Source organism: Neolamprologus brichardi, chromosome 4 (genome assembly GCF_056152115.1).
Source record: "Neolamprologus brichardi isolate AB-2024 chromosome 4, ASM5615211v1, whole genome shotgun sequence".
In the NCBI taxonomy this organism is placed as follows: Eukaryota; Metazoa; Chordata; class Actinopteri; order Cichliformes; family Cichlidae; genus Neolamprologus; species Neolamprologus brichardi.
The window spans coordinates 6,922,802-6,936,869 of NC_142107.1; the positions used below are offsets into that span (position 1 = coordinate 6,922,802).

The 14,068-nt window shown below is 41.2% G+C and overlaps 3 protein-coding genes across 5 annotated transcripts; all 3 read left to right on the top strand.

The window, feature by feature from the left end:
• The first annotated feature begins 43 nt into the window (after nucleotides 1-43).
• On the top strand, nucleotides 44-2,645 carry ppp1r27a (protein phosphatase 1, regulatory subunit 27a). The gene is made up of 3 exons (XM_006807814.2): nucleotides 44-815; nucleotides 1,016-1,166; nucleotides 1,792-2,645. Exons 1-3 carry the CDS (start codon nucleotides 380-382, stop codon nucleotides 1,910-1,912), a joined length of 708 nt encoding a protein of 235 aa, XP_006807877.2. The 5' UTR covers nucleotides 44-379; the 3' UTR covers nucleotides 1,913-2,645.
• Nucleotides 2,646-3,214: 569 nt separating this feature from the next.
• Nucleotides 3,215-6,929, top strand: mcrip1 (MAPK regulated corepressor interacting protein 1). Of its 2 annotated transcripts, XM_006807815.3 has the most exons (5): nucleotides 3,215-3,317; nucleotides 3,990-4,085; nucleotides 4,226-4,344; nucleotides 6,011-6,115; nucleotides 6,213-6,929. In XM_006807815.3, exons 2-5 carry the CDS (start codon nucleotides 4,078-4,080, stop codon nucleotides 6,275-6,277), a joined length of 297 nt encoding a protein of 98 aa, XP_006807878.1. In that variant the 5' UTR covers nucleotides 3,215-3,317; nucleotides 3,990-4,077; the 3' UTR covers nucleotides 6,278-6,929. The 2 variants fall into 2 exon arrangements, with proteins under 2 accessions (XP_006807878.1, XP_035771246.1); XM_035915353.2 differs by lacking the exon at nucleotides 3,990-4,085 and having other exon boundaries at nucleotides 3,225-3,317.
• A 3,260-nt stretch (nucleotides 6,930-10,189) lies between these two features.
• alyref (Aly/REF export factor) lies at nucleotides 10,190-13,240 on the top strand. Of its 2 annotated transcripts, none has more exons than XM_006807816.3 (6): nucleotides 10,190-10,568; nucleotides 11,973-12,131; nucleotides 12,225-12,372; nucleotides 12,469-12,532; nucleotides 12,611-12,806; nucleotides 12,902-13,240. In XM_006807816.3, the coding sequence occupies exons 1-6, from the start codon at nucleotides 10,323-10,325 to the stop codon at nucleotides 12,914-12,916; spliced, it is 828 nt and encodes a 275-aa protein (XP_006807879.1). In that variant the 5' UTR covers nucleotides 10,190-10,322; the 3' UTR covers nucleotides 12,917-13,240. The 2 variants fall into 2 exon arrangements, with proteins under 2 accessions (XP_006807879.1, XP_035771252.1); XM_035915359.2 differs by lacking the exon at nucleotides 10,190-10,568 and adding an exon at nucleotides 10,573-11,512.
• The last annotated feature ends 828 nt before the right edge of the window (nucleotides 13,241-14,068 follow it).

Consider the following 14,068-nt stretch of genomic DNA (forward strand, 5'->3'; position numbering starts at 1 on the left):
TAGCACTACAGAGGATATAAAAGGATCCTCTCCTGCTTGCTCCCAAAAGAGCGCAGCCTTGTGCAACAGCAAATAATACTGTGCAACGGCTAAATTGTAATTCGGGCAAGAGAAATGAGCCACTGGTGAGAAAAAGGATGACCACACAAGCGAAAAGAAGTGGATGTGGACAGAGCAGAACGAAGTAAAGGATTTGACAAGTGCTCGCAGGAGCTGCTCTGGCTATAAAAAGGATAAAGGACAATTGGGGAGAGGACAAATAGGACATAGAGCAAAGGATACTGGTCTTTTTACTGGATTCTTGCATTCCCTTGGATTTCTCACTTCCCTCCTCCTGATCTAAAAGACTAGAGGGAGACGAGCTGCAACCATTGCAGGCATGAAGTACAGCTACCGTGTGCCGGCGTCTACGTACGCACGCAGCTCACAGTACACACCAACTTACCACACTACCACCCAGTACACCCCCTCATATTACACACCACCACCGTACACATCTTCATACACATCCGCATCAAAGTACAAACCGACACAGTACAGCACCACATATTACACCCCGTCACACCACACGTCCACTTACAAGCCTGCATCAGCATACGTCCCTTCATACAGCAAAGGGTCACGGTACAGCTCAACACATGGCACACAAGCACAGGAAAAGCCTGCACCTGTAATTCCTGTCACACCTGCCAAGAGGACAGTGCACTTCCCCAATGACATCATCTTCCAGGATATTGTTAGACGGGGAGATCTGGAGCAGATTGGTCGGTTCATGAGAGCAAGGAAAGTTCGTGTGGATACAGTTTTCCACTCAGGTGAGCAATATCTCCACAGCTTTGATTTTCTTTTTTTTATCTGCAGGTACTCACATCCAAAGTTTCTTAAAATATATGTATATATATTATTGTTGTTGTTAAAAGCAGTACTAGCTTCACTAATGACTGAGAGCTTTGATGTTAAACATTGTGCTAACCGCATTGGCTGCAAGGGAACTGATTATTGCTGCACTGTGCAGGTATGGCAGCACTACATGAGGCTGTGCTAACGGGGAACCTGGAGGTGGTGAAGCTGCTGGTCAAATATGGCGCCGATGTCCATCAGAGAGACGAGGACGGCTGGACGCCGCTCCACATGGCCTGCAGTGACGGCTACCCAGAAATTGCCAGGTAACGTGTGACTTTTTAACCAAAAGTGTACACTGATGCAAATATAGAGCAGCTGGAGGGTTATTAGAAGAAGAAAAAAAAGAAGCGGTTACTCTCTTGCCACTAGGGGACGCCACAGCCGATAGCTCAGCATGTTTGATTTGACAGAGGTTTAGATCTCCTTTCTGATGCAAGCGCAAAGGGGACCTGCCTCTCCAGCTGGAATCGAACCAGCAACCTTTCGCTTGCCAAGGAAATGTGTTAACCATTGCACCTGTAGTATATACAAATGTGCTACAAAAATAAACTCTGCAGACAAAACCCATGTAGTTTGCATGTGACAGCTGATGCTGGCATAAACAAGCAGCACCCACATGAAAAAGTGACATCACCATCATACCATCATCATCACAGTGCACAGCATTCAGCATGAAAGAAGCATCAGATTAGCTGAAGTGGGGGACATTTCTGGGAAGGGATTTAACAGAGATTCACCACTACAACTTTGAAACTTGACTCTATATTCTAATGTCACAAATCTAAAATCCATTTAAAAAATTAGATGCACTAATGATTAACGATGGCATGTATTCGTGCACTTTTGTAATATGTATAAATATCAATATGTACTTCATTTTCTACTCAGATATCTGCTATCAATGGGTGCCAGCACAGAGGCAGAGAATGAAAGTGGAGAGAAGCCCGCAGACCTCATCGACCCAGAGTGCAAAGACCTCGCCAAACTGTTTGAGACTGGCTGCATCTGATTGGATACCGGGCGGGTCCAAAGGAAAGCAAACAAAGATTACAGAAAGAAGAAGATGAGGAGCCGGAGCAGAACATTTCCACCACAGCTCACTTCACGACCGATCCCGTAAAGCAAGATTGTGTTTGCTAGTTTCAAAACTGTAGTACAAACAAATGCTGGTGTATTATTGTAAATTATTGCCTCAAAGCGATACTCCAGTAAGCTTTTTTTTTTTTCTGGTGGTTATTTTTATTTAATTTCATTATATTTGACTTTATTTTTATGTGTATATTTGTCATACTACCAGTTTCAGCACTATGGCGTAACATGGAACGTGGAAGCAAAACATGTTTTCTTGTCACATATAGTCTAACTGTCTGGAGAAATGTTTGACTTTCAGGATTATTTCAGTTTGGGTTATTTATCTGATGTGTTAGTGTTAGGCAGTTTTTACATTGCTGGATGAACTCTGAAAATTGTGTCTCATAGAAAGAGTTTTTTTACTGCTGGGCAGTAAGAGGATCATAAAAATGGATACTGATACTTTAGTATCAGTCAATCATCAATCAAAAAGAAAAAAATCACCAAAGCGCAAGCTTGTACAAGCTTTGTAACCCTGCAGTGTTTCCCCTAATGTATTACTTTCATTTATTTAGGTATAAGAATATAAATGCCAGCAGTGTAAGTCTTATCATGTTTTTGCTCAGTTATTATTTTTGTATATTTTCATAAATAAAGAAGCCTTTTATTAATTTGACTGACTTTCTGTTGTGGTCTCTCTAAGGAAAATGAAACTACATTACAAGAACTACAAAGTTCATAGAGTTATTTGTGCCATCACTAGTAAAGTACTTCAATCACTAGCATTTTCTAGAAAGCTGGTATTTAACTAACTCACAACCTTGTGATGCAAGGGTTGAGATACGCTTGGGGATTTGTTTGTTTGTTTGTTTGTTTACACTTTTACAGTGACTCAGAGGAACACTTGGTTTTTTACATGAAGAGCAACCACTTGGTTGACCGGAAAATCCATCTGTTGAAAGGCTGCAGGGGCCTGGACCAGCACTTGTGTTTTATTTCTCCACTCTCTCTGCTCTGTGCTGTGGATAATAAGTGCTAAAAAATAAATAAATAAAATAGCCTATAATAATAATAATAGTAATAATTACCTGCAACAAACAAAGTAGCAGCAATCCCACTCCAATTTCTCTAGAAACATCGTTTTTTGTTTGTTTGTTTGTTTGTTTGTTTGTTTGTTTGTTGTTTGCTTGCTTGCTTTTCTTGTTTTTAAATTTGCCTGAGTCACCTGGTTTGGACGCTCTATCACTTCCGTTTGTTTTCCCGGAAATGTTTGGTTGGCATTGGCAACGTTTTAGCCAGCTCTAACGCCATACAGCCACGTCCGGAGGAGTGTTTATACACGGGTTTGTTGAATATCCTATCTCTCATTCAGTGTGCATCTGGAAATACACTATTGCGCTGATGTTTGTTTTTTCTAATACCTATCCTGCGCTAGTGAAATGAATGAAATTGTAGCTGTTACAAGCTAACGTTACGACAAGACAATGAAACTCAGCAGTCAGCTAGCTACATGCTAAATTCTCGTGTCGAAAAATATGTTGTTATTTGCCCCCACAGACAGAACTGATGGGGCACGCGTATCTCTAAAATACAAACTGGTTTAGATACAGTGGTTTTTAATGGCAGTGGAAGGCTAAAACGCTGGGTTTCAGTTTGTAAGCCGATGCTAACACTGCTGAAGCTACTGGACTCAAAACGTAAACAATGGCTCCTTGTTTAGCTAACGTCAATATTTCTCATTTTCAAACTCCTGCCTGACATTAGCTTTACTAAAACTAGTTAATCTCAGCAACAATGATTTACTCGTTATATCTCTAATGTCACCGGAACTCATCGGATGACTGACTATGTTTTAAGAGCGTTAAGCCAGAAGCTAGCTAACACCACTAACCAGAATTACTACCATCTACACAATTAGCTTAAAAGTAACCAATGCTAAAAAAAAAAAAAAATAACAAAACTATTTCTGAGGTCATGTGGGAATTAATTACCCAGTCACTGTTATTTACTGGCAGGACTGAGCTGAGGACTTCTGGACGTTTGTTTATACTTATATTCCACTCACCACAGAGGAGCGAGGAGCAAGTACAGACTCCAAACAGAATGACCAGGTTTGACCAAAGACAAGCACTTAAACACCCGTGATCACATTTAATTAGTGCCTTTGAACTGCGGTAGCTTTAGTTTAGAGTAAAAGATGAATTGACTGTGTGCTGTGGTGCTAATTTGAACGTTTCCATGTTTTCTGAAGCTCATCAGCTCCCAGGATGGTGAACAGTTACAAGAGAACTTCAAGCCCCAGATCCCCTACTAACAGTGGGGAGCTCTTCACCCCGGCACATGAAGAAAATGTGCGCTTTATACACGACAGTAAGTATGCCTGTCTAACAATGATGTGTCAAACTCTCTTCATGAAAACATTCAGGATTTTAAATGCAGCTCCTTGAAAACTAAAACTGAATTGCCTGTCAAATGAATTTACTTCTGAAAAGGAAGATTCTTTCAGAACCTAAGACACATTCAGGTTAAGTTAAAATGGTTACTTTTCAGTTAACTATAAACTGTGCAACTATAACAGTAGATTATTTATCATATACATAATAGGGTAACAAATAGCAAGTTGGTTACACAAGACATTAAATTAAACAGCCTCTAAAGCATGAAAGCTGATTATATTAAAAATGAAAAAGCATTTTGATCATTTTTTGTTAAATGTTTGTCTCTACAATGCAAAAGACACTTATTACGAGCAGTATTTGTAACTGGTTAGTCTGTATTCATTGTTGTCAAAGCTGGTCATTTAAATTTCATGGTTTAGTTTTATTCATCAGAAGTTGCCAGGTCTCCTTGAGGCCTACAAACCCATCGTCTGTCTTGCAGAACATCAGTATCTTTGCGTGCCACTGCCACCTATAGATCAGCACAGTAATGTGGAATGACAGCCATTTTTAAGTCTTGATCTGCCTATCCACATGCAATAAACAAAACGGGATCCAGCTGGCAGCCTGTGCACTATTTCTGTGGCTACAAAAAGAGAAGGACTATGAGAGTTAAGCCAATGCATATGCTACAAAGACACACTTGAGTGTAGTCCTCAAAACACACACTGTGCATGCTGATTGATCGGGATAAGGAACCACTGAAGACTTCTCCAAAAAGAGACACACACACAAAACAAACACAAAGAAAACAGATCAAAAAGCATAGAGGAGAAGCACAAACAGTGGAAATTTTTTATTCTGCTTGAAAGGAATTCTTCGTCTATTGTGACCTGTTTGCTGTGCACCAGATCTCTGTGACAGATCTGTGACCAAGAGTAGCATGCATGCCCTTGGACATAACAATAAACGCCTACATGACACGGCTCTTATAAGCTCTATTGTACCATTAAACGGACACTCTTAAGGTTGTGCACACACTAAAGAAATTCTTGCAGTGTGCTTTTTACCCAGCTGTCCAGTCACAGTCATGCCAATCACGGTGCAGGGGCTGAATGGTTGAGCCCTTGGTATTTGTGTTTGCACCAGATGACAACGCAAGATTGCCACAATTTATGAAATAATACAAAATCAGTGTTTGTAGGATTTGTTTACTATTCATCTGCAGGCACCTGCCAGTATATTTTATGTCACAGCAAACAAGGAAAACTCTGTGGGTCTCTAATGCCCTTCAAGTCTGAGGAAAGGCTTGAATAGAATAGAATAGCCCTTTATTATCATTGTACATGTACAATGAAATTATAGGTGCTCCACGTCAACTGTACAGGAGTAAAATAAAATGGTAAGACAACAGGAATGTAGCTCCTCGTGCTTTGTTAGTGAACACAGACCACAGTTGAAATTCAGTGATTACTTCCAAAACATTGTTAAAAGGACTTTAGTGATGATGGTTTAAGATGGCAAAAATTCATTTTCCACGCTCTGACACTGAAGCACTTTAAAAGGTCTGGAAATAATGCTTTGCAAGTTAGAAAATGCCAGCACACAGCTCAGATGCATCGTTAAGTAAAACTTATTCGTCTTTGCTTATTTCGCAGCCTGGCAGTGCGTGCTCAGAGACATAAGATCAACGCAAAATAGTGACCGGAATGACCGTGGACCACAGGAGTATGTCGAGAAGAACCCAAATCCTAACTTACATTGTAAGTTCCAGCAAATGTTTATTTTTCCGTCACACTAAAAGATGAAATCGGTAAAGGACGTGCCGGTTAACTACTCGTTTCCTTTTCGTTCTTGCAGCTTTCACGCCAGTGGACCTGAGTGACCTCAAAAAACGCAACACACAAGACTCCAAGAAGTCCTAGTCTTTCTCTTAATGATCCCATTGCTTTTTTTTTTTTCTCCCATACATTATCCTTGAGAACTTTTCCTCCGTCAGCCCTCTTGTCAGCCAGAAAGTTATCGTTGTTGGTCAGTCTAACACAGAATGCAAATCTAATTTCTAAACTCTGGACCATAGCAAAGCTTCTCTTCCTTCGCCCTCAAAGACTGACTAAAAAGAAAAAGTTGGATTTCTCCCCTCTTCTCTCAGTTCCTGTTTTTTTCCAGTCGCATTCGATATGTGGACGAGACCGATGCAAAGATTCATCCAAAATTTGCCGACTTTGTACCTCAGCTTTTCTTTGTCTCCACAGGACGCAAAAGACTACAACTACTACTAATATGACATGGGAGGAAAATATGAAAGGGCTGACTTCTTATTTGTAGTTTTATTTTGTTTATCATTAATTAAGCAAGTGTAGAAGTAATTGAACATTCACACACACACTTTATGGGCGAGTTTTGAAAGCCAAAACAGAGTGTAAACAAAGCCAACATTTTTATTATACATTTTCTTGCCCTTGGTCGGACTTTATTAAGTAGAGGGCCTCCCCAAGTATTGATAAATCCCCCCCATTCCCCTCTTCTTTCCCAAAGCCTTGAAACAAAATGTTGAATAAAAAGACTTTTACAGTACTTGTAGTTGTACTTACTCTACATAAATACGTCACTGTATTTTTATCACATTAGAATTCTAGTTATGTATTGGTCATGAGTTGTAATTTAGTTTTTGATCTGGTTTATTTTCAGCTAGTTTCCAGAGTTGTTGCTCAAAAATGTTCAGATAGCTTTTGTTTTCACCAGTATTGGTATTGTTTTAATTGTTTTTCTTTTTAATTATTATAGTATTTTATTATTTTTCAGATCCAATATTTTAAAAGTCAGCAATTTAGATGTATCCCTTTGCAAGGCACTTTACGCACAGTCAACGTGTAGGGTGGAGCAGATGATACTCCAAAGGTAAAGACAACCAGGCTTGACCTTGTTGGGTGATCTTACTATGAAATCATACATATATGACCATTTTAGAGGTCTGATATTTCTCAAAACCTCCTTTTTAAGGCAGACTTGTACACTTTAATGACAAAAGTATTCACTCAACCTTCCAGATCACTGAATTCAGGTGTTCCAATCACTTCCATGGCCACATGTATATAAATTCAACCACCAAGGCATGCAGACTGCTTCTACAAACATTTGTGAAAGAATGACTTACTCTAAGGAGCTGAGTGACTACCAGAGTGGTACAGTGATGGGATGCCACTTGTGCAACAAATGCACTCATGATATTTTGTCACTACTAAATAGTCTACATTCAACTGTTAGTGGTATTGTAACAAAGTGGAGACAATTGGGAACAACAGCAACTCAGCCACAAAGTGGTAGCCCATGTAAAATTACAGAGTAAGGTTAGCAGATGCTGAGGAACATAACGCACAGAAGTCAACAACTACAAACTTCATGTGGCCTTCAGATTAGAAGGACAGTGAACAGAGAGCTTCATGGAATGGGTTTCCATGGAAACAGCTGCATCCGAGCCTTACATCACCAAGTGCAATGCAAAGCGTCAGATTCAGTGGTGCAAAGCTCACCACCACTGGACTCTAGAGCAGTCGAGACGTGTTCTCTGGAGTGATGAGCCACGCTTTACTATCTGGCAATCCAATTGACAAGTCTGGGTTTGGGAGTTGCCAGGATAACAGTACTTATCTGCTGCATTGTGCCAGATGTGAAGTTTGGTAGACGGGGGATTAAGGTATGGAGCTGATTTTCAGTAGCTGGGCTCGGCCCCTTAGTTCCAGTGAAAGAACTGTTGCTTCAGTATGCCAAGACATTTTGGGCAACAATTCGGAGATGGCTCCTTCCCGTTACAACTTGACCACAAAGAAAAATCCGTAAAGACATGGATGAGTGAGAGCTTGACTATCCTGCACAGAGTCCTGACCTCAACCCAATAGAACATCTTTGGCATGAATTAGATTAGACTGCAAGACAGGACTTCTCATCCAACCTGACAAATGTGCTTTGGGAAGAATGGTCCAAAATTCCCATAAACACTCCTAAACCTTGTGGAAAGTCTTCCCAGAAGAGTTGGAGCTGTTCTGGCTGCAACGGGTGGGCAGACATCATATTAAACCCTCTGAATTAAAATTGGGATGTCACTCAAGTTCACATGTGTGTTAAGACAGACGAGCAATATAGTGTATATAGAATAGTACTGGGGTGGCTGTGGGTCAGGAGGTGGCTCAGAAGATTGTTGGCTTGATTCCTGGGTGCTCCAGTCTGAACCCAGAGTTGTTTTCTGATACATCCATCGAAGTGTAAATGTGTGTCAGTGTTTGATAGAAAGCCCTTAAGAGTTAGATAAAGCATAGAAATTAATGGGTGAATGACGGATGTTGTACAAAGTGCTTTGAGTGCTCAACTAGGGTAGAAAAGCACTATATAAGAACCAGTCCATTATCATTTATATTACACCTACAGGAGCTTTTTTAACATTATATACATCATTATATACTGATCCATTTTGCAGCTTAATTATTTGCAGCTGTTTGTTTAATTTAGTGCAGTAGATAATTCTATCTTGTTGATTAATTTAACTTAGTTAAGTGCTTTAAATCTCCAAACATACAGGTTGGATCAAATGGTGATTCTAAACTGGCTGTAGTCAAAAGGGTGTAAATGGTTATTTGTGTTTCTGTGTTACCCTGTGCATGGTGCACCCCACCCCTTGCCCACTTTCAGCTCTGCCTGACCTTGAACTGGATATGTGGTTAAAAATATCAATAGATATATAGGTGATAGATAACTGTGTCTGAACTGACAGATTGTGCCAGCAAGGGATAACTAAGCCAAGGGTAAAAATGTCTTAAATAATTTATTGAATTGGACTGGATGAATGCAGGCATTGTTAAAATATCCAAACCTAGTTGTGAGTGTAGTAATCTCAACCTGCACAGCTCTGTGTAGCTGCAGCTGTTATCACACCATCAGTGCCTAAAAATTGGATACTATATGACTCAATGCATTTTCTATTTCTAAATGCGGAAAAATTCTGAAATTGATGCAGAGGGTAAAAAAGCTGTTTCCTAAAAAAGCTATCTTGGAAAATGATGCTTTTATTCAAAGCGCTGTATTAAAGATTGTTATCCACACAGTTGGACTTTGATGAATAATTTCTTTGAACTGTTCTTTTTCCACAGTAGACTGATTGTACACCATACATCATTAATGACTTGAGAAAAAAAAAAACACCATTTGGGCGCACAAGTTTGAATTTATGTATGCAGAAGTATACATGCAGGCTCACCCCACAATTTAGCAAGTTGCACCTTGATAACACACTTTTGTTAGCCATAAACATTTTTGGCATAATTCTAGGTGGACATTTGACCAGTCTTATGGGCAGAATTTGCAAAGGTCACTTAAATTGCTTGATTTCCTGGCACTTACGTTTAAGTGTAGTCCACAGATTTTCAGTAGGGTTGAAGTGGGGCTTTGGGAAGGCCATTGAAGCAGCTTTATGTTTATCCATGCCAAAACCAGTTGTTGAAACACCAAATGTGTCCAGGTTTCAACCACTTAGCCACTGACTTTAGGTGAAGTGAGGTGATTTGGACGTGATCCTTGTGTACTGAAGACTTTCAACTATAACTCAAAATAAATTAAAAATATTAAATAAATTTATTTTATTTAATATTTAGATTATTTGAATAATTGTAGATTCATTGTTTCGGACGATACTGTTAATTGTTTACCGATACTCATCTGGTGAGCAAAACAATAGCAATTCCCTGTTGGTAACTTTGTACTAACGTCTGATTGGACAGAAAGTTGTTACTACGCGTTGACGTTTGTCTACGTATGCTACGCGACGAAACTGTTTTTCTTTATTGAGCAAACGTCTGCTCATTGTGTTTTGTCGTCGGGGAGAGAGGAAAGAGCAGGCAGAGGGACCATTGAACACTAGGGCTTTACTTTTTTTTTTTAACTATTTCATTAACAGTTTAGCATTATTGGGGCAGCATAATGACCGATAAAATGGATATGTCTCTAGACGACATTATCAAGCAGAACAGGCAGCAGAGAGGTGGAGGCCGGGGCGGCAGAGGTCGAGGCCGCGGAGGCGCAGGCGGCGGCGGCCGTGGAGGAGGAGGCCCCGGGCGTCTCGGAGTCAGCGGTGGAGGATTTGGAGGCCGAGGCGGCGGATCCGGCCCGATGAGGAATCGACAGATCCCGAAACGCGCTAGAGGCAGACCAACGCCTTACAGCAGGGTATGAGAAAGTTAAAGGAAAAGCCTTCGACAAAGCTGAAAATGCCTGGTTAACGTCGTTCTGTAGCTAATCCCCTAGCCAGCTTGCTAGTCAAGCGAATAAAATGATTGCTAGCCGCCGAGTTTTCCCTTCGGAGGAGAGCTCTGTAATTGGCGGCTAAGCATTAATGGAAGTTGTATGCATATTGTGTCCCTTCTCCCACAATCCGTATGTGTTACATCATTTTTCAAGAGGAGCCCTTTTTGGAGAGAGCAGTTGTGTTAGCCGTGTTGGCTAACTAGCTAAAGTTGGATCGTAAAGGCCGAAGCGGCGCCATTTTGAATCAAGCACCTTAATTTAGAGCTAGTCGTCCAAGGTCCATATCGGTGCTTTTCCACCTCTTGTGTCAAATTGATGGTGAAAGGAAATCGCATCAACGACAAAGTCTACCCGCACGCTACTATCGTGGGATCAAAATCCTTCCTTTTTTTTTGGTCAAGTCGGAGGCGCAGCGACCAGACGGCCTTTTGTTCGGGAGTGGCTGACGCTCTTCTCAGCAAGGCCCATTTTGGTGGCTATTCAACCGGTGTGGCTGTTGCTTTTTGGATGGATCAGTGGACTTTAAACCTCCTCTCTGATAGTTTTCATGTTAAGGCAAATCATCACTCCTTAAGTGTGAATGAATATCTAAACAAAGCCCCAGTCAAAATGGCGTGTCTCAAAATGGACGCTCAGATAATCCACGCTCATTGATGGGGGGATAGCTGGGCCCCCTTTCAGTTTGTTTACATCCCCTTCCCCACTCATCCTATGGACATTTCCCCCTTCATGAAAGCCCTTTTCGTGGCTTGGTAAAGAACTTTTGGGCGGGCCTGGAAGACATGGTGCAACGCTGGAGGCAACGCTGCTTCAGACGGCGACCCCCTGTGTCCCCGAGGATCATGTCTGGAGGGCCTCTGGTGGAGGTGCAGCTGGCAAGAAAACAGTGGGCAATTTTTGTAGCTAGCATGGGAGGTTGTTTGGGTTTAAACATAGATTATGGGTGGGAGTGGGCTATAATAAAATCAGTTAGCTCCATTTGAACTTGGTCATTGAAAAGACATGTACTTAAAAAAGAAAAGAAGAAAATGTATCCAAAGTGTATGCATGTACAGGTTGTATACAAGACATCCCCTTGCCTTTCAATTTTTATATATATATATTAAGTTGTCTTGTGTATGTCCTTATGTGTCCGAAGTGATTCACTTGCTTGTAGTGATGGGGTGGGCAGGGAATAGTGGGGATCCTCTTGGGGGACCTGAGCACCCTGGCCATGTTGGAAGTGGAGCCCCTGCTTGCCCCAACACCCAGCCGTGTGGACTCTGTGAATAGCAGAGGCAAGGGGATCCTGAAGTCAGCAGGTGCGTTCTCTTTCGTCTGTTGCAGCCTAAACAGCTTCCAGATAAGTGGCAGCACGACATGTTCGACAACGGCTTCAGCGGCTTCAATGGTGCTGCTGGAGGTGGAGGAGGAGCTGGCGTGGAAACTGGAGGGAAGCTCCTCGTGTCCAATCTCGACTTTGGGGTCTCAGATGCAGATATTCAGGTATTCTAAGTTGTTTGTGATTCTTGGCCTGGGTTGGTGTGTTTAACAGTCTGGATCAAGAGGGACCAATTGTTTTGGGCGTGTGTTTTTTAGGAACTTTTTGCTGAGTTTGGAACTCTGAAAAAGGCCGCAGTTCATTACGACCGATCAGGAAGAAGCCTGGGAACTGCAGATGTCCACTTTGAAAGGAGGGCAGATGCGCTCAAGGCCATGAAGCAATACAATGGCATCCCACTGGATGGTAAGTCTTACGTTCTTTGACCTGCCAGTATAAACAGTTTCTTAAAGTTCGCTGCTTGTGTAAACAATTTGAGGTTCATGGTGTTTGTGTTTTTAGGGCGCCCTATGAACATTCAGCTCGTCACATCACAGATCGACACACAGAGACGGCCAATGCAGGGGTACGTTAATATTTCTTTATGTTTGGGAAATGCAAATGCATTAAATGACTCAATGTGTAAAGGCTCCTTTATCTTCAGTCTGAACAGAGGCGGTGGAGGAGGCATGATGAACAGAAGTCGTGGCGGTGGCGGCTTTGGAGGCATGCAGAGAGGCCGTGGAGGGCGTGGTGCAGGTGGCCCTAGAGGACGAGGACGAGGCGGCCGTGGCGGTAGTAGCAAGCAGCAGCTGTCAGCAGAGGAGCTCGATGCCCAGTTAGATGCCTACAATGCCAGGGTATGTCTACCTGAAACTTTTAAATATAATTTCTTCTGAGTAACGGATTGTCCATTTTCTCAGACGTCTAATTAACTCTTGGTTTGTTTTCTCAGATGGACACCAGCTAAGAACGTAAAAACAAGCTCCTGAGGGTCGTCGTCCCTTCCTGTCTGCACAGAAGGGTGGCTGTTACAAATGTGCAGATTATTTTACACTTGGTTGTCTTCTAATGTGATTGAAAATATTGCCCCACCTCTTGTTTTAAATGCTCCAAAGTGTTTTTTACCAGTTTTGTTTGTGATTTTTTTTTTTTTTTTTTTAATTGTTATTTTCTTCTTCTGGTTGAAAAAAAAAAAATGGTTTCAAATGTAGGTTATGAAACTGGGTTTCCCCAGTTTGTTCTTCTACCCTGTAGTTAAATACTTGTAATAAAAACCTGCAGTGCATATTAACCACATTAAATGTCCCTTTGTTTGTTTGGGTTTTGTTTTTTGTGTTTTTTTTCTGGTCATATGTCTACTTGTGCACTATACTTAACTATAAAATGTATGATTTCACCTGTAGCGTATCAGGATTAAAGACCTGTATTTGCTGACGTTTCTGTATTTTGGAATAAACATTTGCATTGTTTTGGAAACTTGCAAGAACTGTAAAATACAGATTTGCCATTTAAATGGAAAAATAAAAGGAGTGGCCTAGAACTTGTAATTGTAATGCACGCATTAGTTGTAGGCCTGGCCCAACGTGCTCTATTTGCTGCAGGAAATGATACTCTTGAAGTACAGCCACTAGATGGCACCCTGCTCTGCTATATACCTTTTTTTTTTCTTTTTTTTTTTTAAGTTTTCAGTATGTGCTCGTCACCACGCCTTTTGCAAGCACACAGGCGTGTATTAAATCTCAAGTCAGTAAAGATAAACTTTCGAGGCTTATGTGCTACAGATGTGATCAAGTGACTAAAAACCAAAGAGGGCGTGAAGTGAACGTAGTGTAAAAACAGCCACAAAAGGTAACTACATCTGCATGCCCACGCGTGTCGAAGCGCATATTTCCCGGAAGCGTTGCGCGGCAAAAAGTGTGAAACGTTCAGAAGAACAGTTTCCGGTTGGCTTTCAAGGTAATACGTGGAAATCATCTGATCTTATCTGCACGACTTTTATATAAACTTTTTATCCTGTTCTATTATTATGTTATTATTATTGTTGTTCTCATATAGCAGCGTAGTACGATTTATAGGTAAAAGTGACAATTTGATGCTAGCTTCACACTTCAGTGTGAAG